Consider the following 19,610-nt stretch of genomic DNA (forward strand, 5'->3'; position numbering starts at 1 on the left):
TTTAATGATATTCTTAAAAAATTAGAAAGTTCAAGTTATCAGTATCTTTCATCTTTAGGACCAGTAACCCAAAAGATTTAAGGCACGTCTACTGAGTATAATCTATGTTCCAATTAACAGTGTAGAATGTGTTTTGAAACTATGCATTCTCTTAATGTTATGCAAATATTTTATTTATCTGGATAAGGAAGAGTCAACTCAATTTTGTGATACCTTATTATTCATTTCTCAGTGGTATCTTTTAAGACCATTATCCATTTTATTTCATTATTACAATTATAGACACAAAGTCTTACAACCTTTCTGAAAGACAAAAACTCAGAAGGTTCAAATTATGCAATTTTAATATCTAATTCTTGTTTTGAACAGTGAACATTATGGACTTATCCCCATTTTCATCCTTTTTTTTCAAAATGAGTTTGAAAAGATCTTTCTCTTTTTCACAAGCTAGAAAGTACCCCTTGTACAATGAAGACTCAAATTGTATCTTATCATCATGTCCTGGAACACTTCTCTGAAAGAATATGATGTCATTTCCTTCATCATTGATACTCTCAGGAGGACTCATTTCCTATAGAGGAAAAAAAATACTTAATTTTTTAAGAACATGAACAATTTGAATATGTGTGGTTTATTTTGAAGTACATTACTGCAAAGAACTAAAGAAGTACAAGGAAAAAAAAAAACCCAAACCTCTGAATATAAGAATATTGATTTTATTTCCTTCCTAATTCCTAATCTGTTCTCCTTGTTTAATCTGCCTTTTCCCACCATCGAATGCACATTCAGGTTTAAGCCTCTAGTTTCTCCCAATTTAACCATCAGGTAGCTTCCTTTTCTCCTCTCCCCTGAGTGGAGTCCATATCTGATCAAGATGAAGCAGAGTTCCAGCACAGACCACAACCTTCTTAGGCTAATGTCAATTCCTGTTTTCTTCAACCATTCACAGCCAAAGACATTGATGACCTCCACCCCTAGGCATAGGCTAGCTCTTGTTTGTGAGCCTAATGTGAGAGAGGCAGAAAGTGCAGGCATCTCAGCTTCGTCCCTCCTTCAGTGGAGCCTAGGACTGAAACTTGCTGTAAATAGACCCACTAATAGAGAGTCAAATCATAAGAGACTCTTAAAAACTGAGAACAAACTGAGGGTTGATGGGGGGGTGGGAGGGAGGGTAGGGTAGGTGATGGGTATTGAAGAGGGCATCTTTTGGGATGAGCACTGGGTGTTGTATGGAAACCAATTTGACAATAAATTTCATATATTAAATAAATAAATAATAAATAAATAGACCCACTACTTGTACTAGGGCTAGGTCCTGGGTTCCAGGATAGCCTTGCTTATTGGCTTAGTCAGCACTTTTTCTCTGCCAAGCACTCCAGTTCCATAGTAGTTCCTGAATTTCTATCCTGAATTTGGCTGGGTCCTACCCTGAAAGCCAAATGCTGATTCTTTTATCTTTCAGCCACAGAAGAGGGTTTTCTCAAGAATAGCTAGATTATGTGAAACCGTAATCCTGCCGGTCCCCCAACTGACAGTACTGCCTGCACTTTTCCTATTAGTGCATCATACCTACTTTTCAGAATGGACTAGAAAATGTGAGGACCACCCAAGTTTCTTTCCATATTAATCCTGGAGCCAACAGACATTTTGAACTTAATTTTGACCCCCTGGTAGCAAAGATGAGCATTATCCTATCTAAGGATTGATGCAGAGACCTCCAGACCCAAAATAGTATTCAAGCATCCTCTCAAGAGGCCTGAAAGAACCTGGGAGTACCTGCAAACTTCTCAATCCATTATGCAATTTATAGTCATAACTCTTGACCTTTTTCCTTTATTAACATGTGAGGGTCTTGAATTGATGACAGTATAAACTAGTTCACCCACTGGCACATATTTCTGAGGCTGTCTACGATATACCAGAATGTAGGAAGAGACCCCAACCTAGGGGAGACAGTTTGGGACCAACCTAATATCTAATGTATAAGTGATAAATAATCCTTAGCTAAAACTTCAAAAACTCTAGAAATATTAAAGACAAATAAACCTTTTAGTTCAAACCTAGTGTAGAAAGTTATAGTTGAAGGTGGAAATGTGGATAGGTAGAATAGGTGATCTCTAACTAGTTCAAGGCTACATTTCAGAACAGAGGCAAGGAATCTTGGGGCAGTAGCTTTCTTTAGTTTTGGTGTTGACTATTCGTAGCCCTTATTGGGAAGATGCACAACAAATGGATGTGGAAACAATCCTAGTGACCTTGGGGAACACTCAACTTGGAAAGTCCTACCTGGTGAAACTTGAGTGCTCCAAGGGCCTAAGGTATTCTTTGCATCATTACATCAGGAGGGGTTGAATCTGAACCCAGGGAGAGGCAAGCTTGACCTAACATCTCTTACCTTAAAAAAATTTTTTTTAAATGTTTACTTATTTTTGAAAGAGACAGAGAGAGAGAGAGAGAGAGAGAGAGAGAGAGAAAGAGTATGAGCAGGGGAGGGGCAGAGAGAGAGGGAGAGAGACACAGAATCTGAAGCAGGTTCTAGGCTCTGAGCTGTCAGCACAGAGCCTGACATGGGGCTCGAACCCACCAACTGTGAGATCATGACCTGAGCCAAAATGGGACGTTTAACCGACTGAGCCACCCAGGCACCCCTGACCTAACATCTCTTATTTTGGTCCTCTCCCAGTTGCGTTAGTAAGTCTGAGAGAATCCTGACCATGCCTGGATGTACATACAAGAAACAGACACTGACAGTAAGGTCTTGAAACAAATCCGTCTTGGTGTCATGAAGGTTCTTGCCCAAAGGAAAACAGGGGTAACCAGAAGCACTAGGACTTTATAGCTAGTAAGCAACCCAGAAAGGTGAGCACATAATGGCACCCAGTTGTGCCTTATCATCTAGAACTTAGTCTATATTTATAATCACTGCTAAGATCCTTATTAATGAGTGGAAAATGGGATTAAAGAGCATGACCTAAAACTGGTCCTAACACCTTCCTTTCCCTCTTCCCGCCCCTTGACTGAGTCCTTCCAGAAGCACATTTGCTATGAAGCTTAAATGTCAGAGCCCCTCACTTATACAGGTCTCTTTTAAGTCCCCTTCTTTTTTTAAATAAAGCATCAACTTTATGCCTTTGTTGATTTTATATTCTCTTTCTTTAAAAGGGCTGCCCAAATTGTGTAAACTTCAGCCTCCCCTACACCTGGATTTGCCTAGTTCCATTATTATCAGATAAACAACCATTAACTATAACTACAGAGTGACCCAGAAAACTTTCCTCCCAATGAGAGCAGTCTGGAGATGCTCACAAACTGACAATTTCAAAGGTGAATCCCATGTCGTGAACGATTTGCTAAATGGGGATTTGCCAATAAAGAACTGCTATCAAGATCACTTTCTACTGAAAGTTAGGAGTATGGCCTTAGTAGACATGCCAAGGGGCAACTTGGGAAGGGGGAAAATGCCACATGAAAATATAATTCTGGGGTACCTGGCTGACTCAGTCCGTTAAGTGTCCAATTCTTGGTTTCAGCTCAGGTTATGATCTCACGATTTGTGAGATCAAGCCCCGAGCCGGGCTCTGCACTGACAGCGTGGATCCTGCTTGGGATTCTCTCTGCTCCTCCCCCACTCTCTCTCTCTTTCAAAATAAATAAATACACTTGAAAAAAAAAAGATTGGACTGACGATATTTGGGTTTTTTAATTTTGCACGTAAATATGACTAAAACAAATTAAGGCTCAGCCTTACCTTAAAGGAAATAATTTTGTTCTCACAGGAGAGAGTAGACATGGTCTTATAATTCACAGAGATGGTTACTGCCAGACCTCTAGTGAGGCTATCTTTATACATATATATGATAAATTCAGTCCGGGGTGCATTATCTGAAATAAACATTAATAAATAAGAACCCTAGTTAGAAGAATTTTTACAAATCACCATTTATGGAAATTAACCTAGGGATAATCCTTAACAAACCCATCACCATTTCTGTACTCTGAGATTCAGCCATTTAGCAGGAGACTTTACATGGGCACGCTCACATTCTTTAAAACACATTCATCATATGTATTATAACACAAATACAGCAACTTTTTGAGTGTTTTAGAGATACTATGAATTCTAAAAGATTGTTTTTAACCTTTAAATGTTAAATAGAATATTGAAAATCTATCTGTTATGGTAAAAATTTAGGTTTTTTTTTTCCCCAAAGTGCACATTCACTGTTTCAACTCTGCCTAAATTCTGATATTTGGAATTCAAACCTTGGAAGGCACAGTAAACAGATTCCTTTGTAAGGCATTCTAAATTTCTGGTGGAAGACAGACTCACTCCAAATGCTTGTGTATTTATTTTTGATTTTGATTTTTGAAAATTCCGTCAGCAATTTAGCTATAACCAACAGCGATTAAGGTCCATATGGAGATTCTGTAGACTTAGTGCAATTATAGTGAAGGGATTGGCGACCCTCATATAGGCTCAGAATAGCTTGACCCCTAGCAATATCTTTGTTGCATCAATTTTTCACCCCAACTAAAAAATGTGGACCTTATCAAGTTTTTTGTGTGTGAAATTATTACTACTCCTGTGATTTTTCATCTGAGGATTAGGTCTATCCTAGAAAAACATAGGTAGTTAACTGGAATGGGAAGAAGTAAGCTTGTCATTTTTATGTTACAAATATATATTTAAAAAAATACCTGTACAGTCAGAATCAGGCATATCCTCAAACACAGGTTGATCTCCCTGGTTAATGAAGAGAACTTGGTCGTTCAAGTTTCGTAAGATTGAGAGTTTATGTTCAAGCTTGCCAAAGTAATCTGTTTCCAGGTTTTCTACAATGCACATTAAATCTCATTAAAGAATATGTTTTTTTCTTCCCGAATTACAAATAATCATTCTATATATTTCAGTTTTCAATAACTGCTAATCATAATCTTCTGGTGTAGAAGATGGTAGGACAAAGTTGCACAGTGTTTTTTAACCCACTTCCAAGAGCGCACCCTGATTCTTATTATCACCTTTTTATCACTACTCTACTCATATAGTCTTTTTTTTTTAAGTTTATTTATTTTTGAGAAAGAGAGACAGAGTGTGAATGGGAAGGAGCAGAGAGAGAGGGAGAGACATAATCTAGAGCAGGCTCCAGACAGAACCCGACGTGGGGCTTGAACTCATGAATCCGTGAGATCATGACCTGAGCTGAAGTCAGACTCTTAACCGACTGAGCTACCCAGGCGCCCCTACTTCTATGGTCTTAAATTCAAATACCCTACTTTCAAACCACAATCTCCCATCCTTTTAGCTTTCTTAAGCTTTTCCTCTATGTTTAGAGTCCTCCTGCCTCTTAACATTTTCTGTCTAACCTTTTCCTGTCTTCCCTTTCTTCTCTATGAAGACTGGGCCTCACAGCTCATCATTTAATCTATCCTTTGCCAGTGTCTTAAATCCTGAATTTATTTGTCCTTTTACTACAAAACCCCAAGACTGGCTGCTGAGGGTTGCTGCCAAGCAATTATACAAATGTACAAATTGGCACATTCCCAGTTCACCGATTGTCAATACTTCCTTTCTGTTATAGCTCAGCAATCCTCCGTGGTACAGAGCTGTGATTCTAAATCTTCTCCTATCTCCTAAGGATCTCTACATTGTGACCTCTGCTTTCACTTTCTGCAAATGATTTCCGGCCTCTCCACTTACAAACATAACTGTGGCACCACCAGTTAATTTCCTCTACCCCCTCCCCCTTCTTGTCCCAGGGGGAAAATGTGGAAAAGGTGCTCCTTCTCGTGTCTAGGGCTAACTCCATCTGTGTTTTGCATGTATCTTCTACTGAAACCTTGATTTACCAATCATCCCCTTTTTTCTGTCAACCCAGTCATTCTACTTCCTGGATTAGTTGTATTTATGATCATAGTTCGTGAGTTCAAGCTCTGCCTCAGGCTCTGTGCTGACAGCTGAGAACCTGGAGCCTGCTTCTGATTCTGTGTCTCCCTCTCTCTCCACCCCTCCCACACTCATGCTCTGTCTCTCTCTGTCTCTCAAAAATGAATAAATGTTAAAAGAATTTATATATCCAGTCCACATTTTCATCCGGATCTAAGAACTTTATGTCCAAGAGTCCACTGGACATTTCCACTAGGATGTCCCACAGATAAGATCTAAAACTAAATTTATGTCTTCCTCTTTGCTCCACATTCCTCATTACCCTGATTTTCCTCTTGTGTTTCCTATTTAACTGAACGGTACAAATTGGCTAAGTGCAAAAATGTAGGCATTATCTTCTCGGTCTTTCTTTCCATCCCCTTCGAAATCCAGCCCCAACTGTGTCCTCTTGATTCTTTTAAGTATTTCTAAAATCCATGCACAGCTCTTCATTGGCATCCACTGTGCCTACCTTAATTCATGTCACCATCATTTCTTACAGGGACTGCAGTAATAGCCTCTTAATTGGCATCTCCCCCCCCCTTTTTTTTTTTGTCCCCACATCAATTCTTTATACTGAAGCCAGGAGGAATTAAAATTCAATTTTAATTAAAGTTAAAATTCAGAGATATGAGCATGTTATCTCTGATTTTTAATGGGGCACATAGCCACCTAGAATAAAAATTATATTTTCCAGATTCCCTTGCAGTTGGTATCGCCAGGTGACTAAATTCTAATGAATGGAATATGAGTGGAGTTGATGTGTACAACTTCCAAGTAGAGACTTTAAAAGGAATGGGGCTGTCTTCCTCTTATTTTGAACCCTTTCTTGCTAGCTGGGATATGGACCTAGGAAGTATGGTAATGATTTTCAAGTATGTGAATGAGTTCAACAACTTAGGGATACTGGAATAGCAGGAGAGAAGAAACTTGAGATCCCACCATCATCACGAACTACCAACTTGGACTTGTATTTTACGGAAGCATTTTCTCTTACTATATTTTTGGGTTTCTTTGTTGCAGCAAATTGATCTGTATCCCAGGTCGTACATATTATGCTTTCTGAATCCCCATTATCCCAAAGATAAGGTCTAAATTCCCTATTTTGGAATAAAGGAAGCTTCTTTATCTGCACCCTGTTTATCCTTCTTCTCTCTTCATTATCCTACTCCCATTCTGAATTACTTTTAATTGCTCAGACATGCCATGCTTTCTTTCATATCTTGGCCTGTGCATGCTGTCTTCTCCCTGCCCACAATACCTTCTCTTCACTAACCCCTATTCACTCTTTAAATCTGTCCCTCCTTCAAAGTGCCCTCCCAGAATCTACTGGACTGAATTAGGTGCCTCTTCCATGTGCTCCCATAGCATCCTGTGTCTTTGTAACACTTAACATACTATATTCCAATTGTCTTCCTCATGGGCCTGCTTCTCCCTGTAGGAACCATGTTTTGCTCACCACTGTATCCTACTGCTTGACATAGCACCTGAGATACAGATACCAATATTTACTGAATTAAATAAATGGAGAGCAAGGCAATCTTTAAGAAACATGAGGAGTTATAGGTCAATTATATTTCAGTAAAGCTGGGGGGAAAAAGACATGTGAAAAATAGTATTTTTTTTAAAGCTGATACTTTCTATTTCAAGTACAGTAAGGATCACCTTAAGAATGGGAAAAGTGTTACTTTTAAGGAAAAGTATGAGAAACTCATGGCCTCTAATAATCTGGGGTCTTTTAGAGGATCATAGGCCAGACATGGGCATGGTCCTACCTGAATGCCAGAAGGACAAGAACTGGGTACATCCACATCTTAATAAGACATAATGGCTCAGCTTCATAATTCTGCCTGCTCTACCCTCTCCTGTCTCCTCTATTTCCAGAATCCTCTGCCACCTGGGAGCCTCCTAGGCTTCTTCCCAAAACATTTCTGAGAGAGAGGGTTAAAGGAAGGTTTCCTTGATTTTGGACAATTCTCTTGCTTCAATCCCCTTTTCCTCCAGAGAATCCATGACCTCCTCATAATCTTAGAATCTCTGTAATAAGCGAAGTCTATTTTGTAGATTCTAAGAGCTAGAGAAGTTTCTAAGGTGTAGAGAGAAGCATATTTTGCTAGCAGTTCTTCTCTGTATCCCTTATGGTCATCTTTATTCCAAGGCTGTTCTTTTGAGTCCACATTCCTTTGAGGGAAGATTAGCTTCTCAAATGGCCTAGTACCAGTTTCTCTCAGCTGAGAATGGGGATATGGATGTGTCTGAGAGGTGCTTACTCAAGTAGCTACTGATTTTGCAAAGAAAGAGAAATAAATTTATACTTTACCATCACTGTCAGCTAAAGGGGAAAAAAAGAGAAACAAAATATGTTAAACTCTATATTTCAATTCGGAATCTCCTCTTACCCTACCATTTTATAACTCGTCTGTCACTCCCCAGTGTTTAACCACTAACTAACCAGTGATGGCCTTTGTGGGCCTCCATCAGAAATATTATACAATCATGCCAGAGGTCACATAAAATGGAGCTCATTAGACTTAGTGTGGTCTCAGTTAAATTAGATATAAAACCCAAATCCAGAGTTCACAAATTTAAATTTTTACTTAAAAGGAAATTTTGTAAAGTGATAGATTACTCTTAAGTTTATGGTTTCAATGGAAAGTCACCTAGGGACTTTCTGTGAATCTTTCAAATGAAGCCAAACTTTCAAATGGAGCCAAGCTGCTCACAGAAGATGAATCATTAGAATCTGTTTTTATTTGTCAAGTTTGTTTACATAAACTGGCATAGTCTACTCACAGAACTCCAGATTTAAGGTATTTGTTATATGATTTGCCAGTTTGTTGCAGGAAATTATATTCCCTGAGTGTACCCAATTTCGTGAGATTTCATCATGTGCACCTGCAGCGATCTTATGGGTTGGCTTCTGCTAGCTAAAGTGACAGGACATGTGGTGAGACAAGGTGCTAGGACGTTGGACATATTGTGGTTAATTTCTAGAGGCCCAGTATTTTTTATTCTTTTCCAGAAAAGAGGGTCACCGGTATTACAACAGAATTTGGTGACAAAAAAAGAGGTGCTCAATAGTTTATCTCACAACATCTTTTCTAGCTGAATACATTTATCTGAATCCTTATGTGGCCTATTGCTTTAGACTTACCTACAAAGTAAAGTGTATTGTCAATAAATTTCATTCCCACAAAGTTGATGCAATCATCTACTGGTATAGCAGTCATCTTTATTCCTAATGAAAGCAAAGAGTCATTTGTGAAAATGTAGTGGTTTTTCCATTTCCACCCCAAAAATATTTTTCTACTTACTGCCTTCTATTACCTCCAAACTCAGAAGTCAGTGTATCACCCAGTATGCTGATGAACACTTTGGATATTTAATAAACACTTGGGTCTTCAGCTTATGAATACACGTGTTCAAATGTTCTCTTGTAAACCAACAAATGTTTGGAATCTAGAAAGCATCTTCTCATATGACAGTATTATAAAGGGTGGATAAGTGGCCCACTACTGAACTGAAATATTGTCCTAGTATCTTGGAGGAAATATATCATCAATATACATATACGATGCTTGTCATTTAACTATGGATTGGTTCTATGTCTGTCTTACAACCAATGGGTTCATGTGCATGGGAGACTGAAGCTTTGTGACTTCATTGTGAAAGTGCCAAAAGTGAGACAATGATAAAAGTAGTGTGTCTGCCTGGGAGTAAGGGCAGTGTGTGAGGACACCACAGCGCTCTGGCATCTGATGGCCCTTTTTCTCCTTGAGCAGCCATAGCTTTTGGTCTGGAGTTTGGGTTATACTATGCTTTTTACACAAGTAATACATAAATACAGTGTTTCTGTAAAAAATAAAAAAATAAAACCCAAATAATACAGGACTTAAACATGTTAAAACTTCTTTTTGCTTTTCTCCTCTGCCCCACCCTATTCCACCCCACCCCAATATTGTGTGTATCCTTCTAGACCTTTGTCTGTGAAGAAGGGTTTCTATACCTGAGAAATTTGTAAACTTAGATAGGAAAAAATTACATATTACAAATAAAAAATTACATTTATTTTCACCAACTTCTAAAAATTTTTTTTTAATGTTTATTTATTTTTGTGAGAGAGAAAGAGAGACAGAGTGTGAGCAGGGGAGGGGCAGAGAGAAACAGAGACCCAGAATCTGAAGCAGGCTTCAGGCTCTGAGCTGTCAGCAGAGTCCAACACGGGGCTCAAGCTCATGGACCTCAAGATCATGACCCGAAGTGAAGTCGGACACTTAACCAACTGAGCCAGCTAGGTGCCCCTATTTTCACCAACTTCTAACTGAAATTTAGCAGTTCCTCCCCTTATGGTCGTGTAGGAAACCACAGTATGTATTATTAGCAGTATCTCTGATGTCAGTAATGGAAACACATATTTCCTATTGTGTTATAATTGTTGTAGAGATCTTGAAATAGGGTTTAAACTCCTTACTACTTTGAAATATACAGAAGTTATTAGTCCCACCAGTAGATTTTGGGTTTGTTTGTTTGCATGTTTGTTTGCAAAAAATTTTTTTAATGTTTATTTATTTTTGAGAGAGAGAGAAAGCGCGTGCACATGCGTAAGGCGAGGAGGGGCAGAGAAAGAGGGAGAGAGAGGATCCAAAGCAGGCTCTGTGCTGACAGCAGAGAAAGAGAGCCCAATGGGGCTTGAACTCCCGAACCGTGAGATCACGACCTGAGCTGAAGCCAATGTTCAAAACTGACTGAGCCACCCAAGTGCCCCAAATTTTGTTATTTATGTCTTGATAAAGAGGCATATATATACTATATCAAAATTTGTTAAAAAACCCTTTTTTGATAACTCAATTTAATGTAATAAGTTTCCTTTGTAAGCCTAAGTATTTAAGATAATTTTTTAGATATTTATTTGTTTTTGAGAGAAAGAGAGAGAGACAGAGCATGAGTGAGGGAGGGGCAGAGAGAGGGAGACACAGAATCCGAAGCAGGCTCTGAACTGTCAGCATAGAGCCCGACATGGGGCTTCAGCTCACTAACCATGAGATCATGACCTGAGCTGAAGTCGAATGCTTAACCTACTGAGCAATTAAGTACTAAATGTTATCCATGTAAACACATTATTTTGTGAAGGGGTCCACAAACTTCACCAGATTGTCTGTGAGGGCCCATGCCACAGAAATGATTAAGAGGCCCTACTCCAGAGTTCAGCAGTACCTTGGGTTCCTGAGGGTAATTATGGTTTGGGCTCTAAGGCATGTGGCTGCTTCACAGTAGTCCTTGGTATATAGAGGAGTATTTAAGTCGAAGCTCATAAGTAGAGAAGTGACTCAAATTTTTTTCTGGCATAGTCTGCTGAGGCCAAACATATATGGTAGAAGAAGCCAGAAATTAAAACCCAGTTAAAAACCTTAATCCAAATTAAGGTAACCCCAAACACTTGTGAATTGGTGGCTATTTAACAGTTTTATCTAGGTTCAATTCCTTATACATATACAAATGTGGATAGTTATCAAATTTATATAGATATATAATATATAAGCATATATGTATATATAATTTCATATATATGAAATAATGGCTAGGGTGGTCTTCTCTACAAACTTTAATGTTATGTAATGCATTCATATTTTTGTAAAATAATTTACTTGAAAAGCCCTAAATAGTATATTGGATGGAATTGGATGAAATTACTAGTGTTTACTACAGTGAGTATTTAGTCAATGAGTGAATTAATTTAGAGGACACTACTACCTTAAAAAGAATAATATTACACAATATTTGCAATCATTCATCAGGTAATTACTGAGCATGCACTACGTATCAGGCATGGAGCTAGAAAGCTGACAAAACACAATACTTACCCTGCAATTACTCAGAGTCTAGGGAGAGACAAATATATCAACAATTACAAAATAGTACAATGAACGCTGTGCAGAGCTGGGTTTACAAGAGATCCTTTCTGTCTGCCTGGTGGTGTGTGGAAGAAAACTTCTTAGAGGAAGCGATAATCAAGCTGCCTTGAAAGAGAGGCAGGCATTTTCTTTTCTTTTTTATTAATTTTCTTTTTTTAAATTTACATCCAAATTAGTTAGCATATAGCGCAACAATGATTTCAGGAGTAGATTCCTTAATGCCCCTTACCCACGTAGCTCATCCCCCCTCCCACACCCCCTCCAGTAACCCTCTGCTTGTTCTACATATGAGAGGCAGGCATTTACAAGGCCAGGGGAAGAGCTTTCCACAGAGGGAACTACCTGAGCAAAAGCCTGGAGCAGGGAATTCTGAGAGAACCTTGCTTGTTTGGAACCTCATCACTTTTCCTGCAGTTAATGCAAATGCAGTCCCATTGGGTAGGAAGAAAGCATTTCTGAAGATCTCAGATAGTTCAAGATTAACTTTTCCTTGGGAACAAATACAAAAGTAGTAAAGAGGTATCCTCGGAGGACATAAATCTACAACAACCGGAGTGTATTCTTGCTTTCTTTCTTTGTTTCAACTTTCTCAGCATTATAGCCGATTCTTTGCATAGTGCTCTCTCTCCACACATTCTATTGTGGTGGTACTTTGGCCTTTTTATCATTGTTTTCTGACATCTAACTGTTTTTCCAACTTATTTGGAAAATATTTATTTGGAGGTGTTTTTCAGCACAAGCAGTAATAATACCCCTCAGCGCTTTGATGACATTACTATCAGGTATAAAAATATTTAAAATTATGATAGTAGTGAATATTTAAAGTTTTAAAAATGTTTATTTATTTTTGAGAGAGAGAGAGAGAGTGCAAGGAGGGGAGGGGCAGAGAGAGAGGAAGACAGAATCCGAAGGAGGCTCCAGACTCTAAGCTGTCAATACAGAGCCCAAGGCAGGTCTTGAACTCAAGAACTGTGAGATCATGACCTGAGCCGGAGTCGGATGCTCAATCAACTGAGCCACCCAGGCGCCTCAGTAGTGAATATTTTAAAAATAGCATAACAATAACCTGTATGTCTCAAGAATAGCCTAGCTTACATAATACCAACATGGAAGCAGGTAATTGTCAAGTATGAGAGACACTTAAATGTGGGAAGAGTGTTAACAGCTCACAACTCACTTGCCCTACCACCTTTGAAATTGTGTCATTCTACATAAACTAATTTGGAGGAGTTCACATATTTCCATTTTGCCTATAAAGTGAGACTATTATGGGGCACCTGGGTGGCTCAGTTAAGTGTCCGACCCTCAGTTTCAGCTCAGTTCATGATCTCATGGTTTCATGGGTTCAGGCCCTGCATCGGGCTTTGTGCTGGCAGCTTGGAGCCTGCTTGAGATTCTCTCTCTCCCTCTCTTTCTGCCCCTCCCTGACTTGTGCTGTTTCTGTCTCTCTCAAAATAAAATAAAACTTAAAAAAAAAAACAATTTGAAAAATGAGACTGTTATTTCTCTATTCTTGATTCTGTCTAGTTCAATTCACATAAAATGCAACTTGCAAAATAGTTCAGTTTGACATAAACTTGTAAAGGAGAGTCCGATTGTAAAGGCCTTGCTTAAGTAGGCTAAAGAGTTTGAACTGTTTTTTCTGAAAAAAAATACTGAATCTCTTTAAGTAGGAGAAAGACACGGTCAGATTTATGTTTTGAAAAGTTCACCCTGGCAGCTGTGTAGAGGATGGATTTGATGGGGCAAGACTGAACAGAGGCCAGAAAACAACCTCAGAAGTAATTTTAACAGTTAAGGTAACAGTTGATGAAGCTATAAACTAAGGTAGCGACTGTGGGGACAAAAGCACTGGATGGATTCAAGAGAGATGAAATATCAGGATTGGTTTTTAGCTAATTGGCTGTAGATCAAATGGAAGAAGGAGGAACTGCGGGTGACTTCAAAGTTGCTGGCTTGGGCAACTTGTTGAGTGGTTACCTCATTACAACTAAGAAAAAAGAGAATGACAGGCCAAGTGGAAAATAATTAGTTCAGTTTTGTAAATCTAAGAGAGAAGTGTCACAGAAGACAAGGGAGAAAGGAGCTTTAAGGAGGAACTGCTTAGGTACAAGCTCAAACTTGTTTATCGAATGTGGCAAGTTAGGAAGGTCTGGTGTCGGTAGAACAGTTTGGGGAATGTGAGGGAACAGAAGCACGTTGACAAAGATCTAGGGCAGAATGGGGTGGGGAAAAAGTAAGACAGCAAATAGAAACTATTTTTTTAGGGACTCAGGCCATAAAGTGAAGAGAGAGGGTGGTAGTTTCTATAACTTGCAAATTTCAGTTTCTGGCTCCAGACCCACAGTTCCAGCTGTAGGGTATACTAATGAATTACTTTCTAAAACATGCCCAAATAACCTGTCTGCAACGGAAACCCGGGAGTCCTCCACTCCTTTGTCTAACCTGCCTCACAAATACTGTAGGTTATAACTCAGAAATGTCTCTAGAATTTGGCGTCTCCTCTGCATCTCCACCAGCATTGTTTTAAGTCCAGCCCTCATCACTTCTGGCATCTTCTCTTTAGAGATTTTCTGGCTTCCAGACTCTCCCGGCTCCATACTGTTGCCAGCGACATTTCCCCTGCCAGGCAGTAACTTCCCTGTTTTCGTTGCCTGCTAGACCCTTGGTTCTTCACCTTTTCAGGCCCAGCTCAAACATTTTCTCTGTGAAGACCTCCCTTACTCCTCCATTCCTACCTAATCATTCTCTCACCAGTGCCCCCCTACACCTACCCCCGCTTATGCTTCTCAAATACATCTTACTACACTGAATGAGATTATTTTGATTACAAATAGGTCTGCCCAGCTTCAATCTGAGTTTCTTTAAGATGAATTGTCCCTTTCTTCTTGAATCTTCCACATCTGGAAGAAGTTTATATACAGCAGGGGCTCAATCAATGTTAAAGGAATAAATGTCTGCTATGATACACCTTGTTGCCGTGACAACAGTGTGTAAAGGAACTGGTAGAATTTTTTTCTATCTTAAAACCTTCACTCCATCTGAAAGCCAATGAGAAAGAGAAGGAATATTAGGAACACTTGAAACGTATTTTAAAAAAAACAGAGTAACTTCTCCAATATTCTCCCTCTTCTTTCCCACCCCCCCCTTGGTGGTTTCTTTTTTACTTCAAGTGCTTATTTTGAATTATTTTCTTACCACTCTTCTTGTGAGATCTCAGTATATCTACAAATAACCCTTCTATTCCTCCCCTCAACTTCCCTCTTTTCCAGTCTCATCTGTGTCCCTTTGCTTTCTTAACTCCAGTCTGTGAAAATTATAGTTCCCACTGGATAAATATGCTTTGAATATTTCATCTAAAATTCTCAGATTATTGACTTTTTTTCATCTAAAGTTACAAACCACCTCAGAACGATACTCCCAGGAATATGCAAGTGGCAATTGGTTCTTTCAAACAAAAACAGTTTTTGTTATACAAGCCTTGGAGACTGGCCACAAGCTAGTGAATGGTAGAAAATCATGATGGACATGAGGTCACATGCTTCACAATCTTGTCTGGGGCAAGTCACTTAATTTTGATGGTCTCGGTTTCCTCATTTGGACAAAGAGGAAGTTGCATGGTTAATATTACAGGTGTTATCCAGCTCCAGTATTCTGTAATTCTAGATTTTAGCTAAGGCTGCAAGGAGAGAACCATTTATATGTGGCAAATGCCCTCATAACCACTTCCTCATAACTCTAACATAACACGTATTGATTGAATACGTATTTCAGCCATAGAGGAGTTTAAAAACATACTATTGGAGGAATACTACTTGGCAATGAGAACGAATGAAATCATGCCATTTGCAGCAACGTGGATGGAACTGGAAGGCATCATGCTGAGTGACATAAGCCAGTCTGAGAAGGACAGATATCATATGTTTTCACTCATATGTGGATCTTAGAAACTTAACAGAAGACCATGGGAGCAGGGAAGTGGAAAAAATAGTTACAAACAGAGAGGGAGGGAGGCAAACCATAAAAGAATCTTAAATACAGAGAAAAAATTGAGGGTGGATGGGGGGGCAGGGAGAGGGGAAAATGAGTGATGGGCATTGAGGAGGGCACTTGTTGGGATGAGCACTGGGTGTTGTATGTAAGTGACGAACCATGGGAATCTACCCCAAAAACCAAGAGCACACTTTACACACGGTATGTTAGCCAACTTGACAATAAATTATATTAAAAAAAAACCCCATATTATTAGAATGTTTGAAAAGCAATTTGAATTTGAAAAGCAATCATGTTTATCCTTGCTGTGGATTTCAATTCTGTGGCATAGACAGACACCGGATGAAATGAGGAAGCATATTACCTAATTCCCTAAAATCAGGTACTTAGTCATCTTGGTAGCAGCAAGATGAAAATCTAACTATTCAGTTCTAGAAATCATTTAATTCTTGAAAATGTTGCCATTCCATGAATGTCTGTATGTAGATGTGGCAGAGGTGGGATGGAGGAAGACCTAGGTAAAAATTTAGGTAAATAATAGGTGTCTGATAATAGGCGCAATATAATGATAATAGGTGCGCATATAATCAACAGCTAAATACAGACTCAAAGGAAAAATCCAGAGTGGAACTGATGTAGTTGGAATGGCCTCGTGTGAAAAGGAGAATCGAATTTAACCTTAAAGAATGCTTACGATTTAAATAGATGGGAAAGGACATGGAAGAGCATTTATATGATCATTAAAACAGTGTTGTGATGGAGGATGGACTTCATGAATGGAGCCATTTTTTTGGACTGTGGTGGAACACTCCTGCTGTCCTGCAGTGAACTCAGGGTGGGGTGAGGTTAGAGAGGGCTTTGGAAGTCACTAGAAGAATGTGATCTTATTTATTTATTTATTTTTAAGTTTATTTATTTTTCTTAGTAATCTCTACACCCAACGTGTGGCTCAAACTCATGACCCCAAGATCAAGAGTTGCATGCTCTTCCTGGTGAGCCAGCCAGGTGCCCCAGAAAAATGTGAATTTAATCTCATAGGCAATAGGAATGCAAGTTACTGAGCCAGCAAGTGCATTTTGAAAAAGATAAGAGACAGGCGCTGGCACTACTCTAAGAATTCATGTACAAATTTGCGTAAGAATTCATAATATTCATGTAGGGATATTATGAACAAGCCAGGTTAAAAAAGATACTATGGAGGAAGATTTAAAAGAACTTGAAATAGCTGGATATAGACAAAAAGAAAAGAGGAGTTTAAGGGAGTCCTAATTTTTCTTATTAGTACTTCAAAATAGAGGTATTAATTTAGCCCTTGCCTTATTGTGAAATAAGATTCTCCTGGGGAATGTTATAATTTCGTCCAACTATAGCCCAGCTAAGGGTGCTGATGCAGATTCTATCAAGAGGATCAACCTTTGGCAAAAATTTTTTGTTTGCTTTTAGAATCATGGATTCAGAGTTGAGACTCCCGTTGAAGAGAAGCTTACTTATTTTATTGTTCTAAAGCAGCAATTCTTAAGGGGCTCTTGAGGTCAAAGCTATTTTCATAATAATAACGAGCTGTAATTTGTCTTTTTCACCCTCATTCTCTCATGTGTACACACCACAGTTTACCAGAGCTTACATTCTAGGCAATATCACATAGATTAAATGCAGAAGCAGATAGAAACACAACTGTCTTCCATTAAGCCAGAGATTCATAAACATGAAAAACAATGTCACTCTTCACAGATTTTTAAAAATGTATGGTTATTTATAATTAAAAATGTTTTTTATGCTGGCCTGTGATGTGCTTACTGTTATTTTGAAACAAGTTGAATTTCTAGTACAGTAAATGACAACAATACAGTCAAGTAACCTAGGGAAACATTTTTGAGGGTCCTAAATGATTTTTAGGAATGTAAAGAGGTCACAGGACCAAAAAGTTTGGAAACGTTTGCTCAAAAGTGATACTCTCCAACGTTGGTTAAAAGAAAAAGTTTCCACTCTGACTTTGCTGTGTTCCCTTTGTTGTTACAGATTGCCCATCATAGTGATGTCAGAGGACCTCAATTCGTCTCAATCACTTTTCTAGTTGATTTCCTTTTAAAACCATGTCTCATTTCTAAATAAAAAGGAATGATATTTCTTACCTGTGCTCAGTAGTTTCCTAGGAGAGGAAGGGATCTGGAAGGTTTGAGGTCCCTTTCTTTTCCTGAGCTGTGTAGATGGCAGAAGGTGGCAGCAGCCCCTTTAGCAGCTGAAGCTGGCAGCCAGGAATGCAGAAAGCATTGGAAAGCAGAGCTTGCTGGTCATCTGATCTATAGCCGTCTGGGGGAGGAGGAGACCCAGCGATTGGGAGAAAGGAGGAAGGAGGTGGAGGGAGGAGACTGTTCTGGCACGCCTTGAACCCGCCTTCAAATGTGGGCTCTTTCCAAGGGCAGTAGAACTGGAAATAAAGTCAGAGAATTTGCGTACTTCTTTTAATGTAAAATCACTATTTTAATGAGATCATTTCTGCTGTAAAAGTTGGAGTTCTGGCCCTTCCAAATCTTGTGCCTTTCTCTCAGAAGTACTGTACTTTCAAGCCCTTTTAAAAAAGCAACTGCTTGGTCAATTAGAAGCATCTTTTCTCACATTAATCTCTCTCTGTTTTGAGATTTTCTATTCACACTTTAGCACAAAACTTTTCCCTTATCTTGTGGTGCTGAATAATCAGCCCTATTAGAATAATCCCTATAATGTAATAATAGCACCTGAAATGTAATTTTAAAAAAGCAGAGTAAGATATCACAGCCTTGAAAATAATTAGCAGAAACAAAATTCCCCGGACAATTTTTTCTTGAACACGTGCCAAATGGTATTACCGTGCTAGCAAGGAAAGTAGCAAAGTGACTTTTGGTTTCTGCTTTTTTGGCCAGTATAGAGCCTATATGGAAACAGAGGTGTTCTAGAGTTAGGAATCAAATGCTTCCATAAGCAGCTAGTTGAGTTTGGTTTACTTTTTTTTTTTTTTAACAAAATAGGGTTTTCATTTTACAATGTTATAAAAACATCATGTCCACCGCAGTGATTACAAAGGAAGTCTGTGGTGAGATGGTCAGAGGTGCTTGGTGCAGAGACTACTAGAAAAAGAAAAATCATGCATTTAGGAAATATATGGTAAGAATACACACATGGTTGAAATTGAAGTAACAGATTTCCATCCTCCAACTGTAGTGTTCCATATAGCTAATTAATACGAAAGCATGAAATAGAGTCAAAGAATGATCAGAAGCAGAACACCAAACAAGTTAATTTTATTATTTTTATTTTTATTAGAAAATTTTTTTAACGTTTATTCATTTTTGAGAGACAGAGACAGACAGAGCATGAGTGGGGGAGCGACAGAGAGGGAGACACAGAATATGAAGCAGGCTCCAGGCTCTGAGCTGTCAGCACACAGCCAGAGGCGGGGCTCAAACCCTTGAACCGTGAGATCATGACCTGAGGCGAAGTTGGATGCTTAACCGGCTGAGCCACCCAGGCACCCCCGAACAAGTTAACTTTAAATGGCCCATCGCCAATGATTTTTCTCCAACTGTAAAGATGTAAAGTGCACAATTTTCCCTTTTCTTAGTTTTGGGATAAACTTTTTTTTTTTTTTTCCTGATACAGAGCAACCCAGATGGCTTCATGTCTTACCTACTTCGTAAGATTATTTGTAAAGATTAAAATGAGATGATGATAGCCCTTTGAAAATTTTACCGTTTTTTTCCCCTTTTTATTTGAGAGAGAGAGAGTGAGGGAGGGAGGCAGAGAGA

At 38.8% G+C, this 19,610-nt stretch overlaps 1 protein-coding gene across 1 annotated transcript; it reads right to left on the reverse strand.

Annotated features, from left to right (window-relative positions):
* Positions 1-326: 326 nt before the first annotated feature.
* On the reverse strand, positions 327-18,126 carry IL18 (interleukin 18). Its single transcript, XM_047070529.1, has 6 exons — positions 17,961-18,126; positions 9,078-9,161; positions 8,244-8,255; positions 4,699-4,833; positions 3,749-3,882; positions 327-571 (listed from the first exon to the last, which is right to left on the reverse strand). Exons 2-6 carry the CDS (start codon positions 9,151-9,153, stop codon positions 350-352), a joined length of 579 nt encoding a protein of 192 aa, XP_046926485.1. The 5' UTR covers positions 9,154-9,161; positions 17,961-18,126; the 3' UTR covers positions 327-349.
* Positions 18,127-19,610: the final 1,484 nt, after the last annotated feature.

The sequence above is a fragment of the Lynx rufus genome, unplaced genomic scaffold, assembly GCF_022079265.1.
Source record: "Lynx rufus isolate CCGP_SWC_20201006 ecotype Redwood Valley unplaced genomic scaffold, mLynRuf1.p SCAF_9, whole genome shotgun sequence".
Classification (NCBI taxonomy): Eukaryota; Metazoa; Chordata; class Mammalia; order Carnivora; family Felidae; genus Lynx; species Lynx rufus.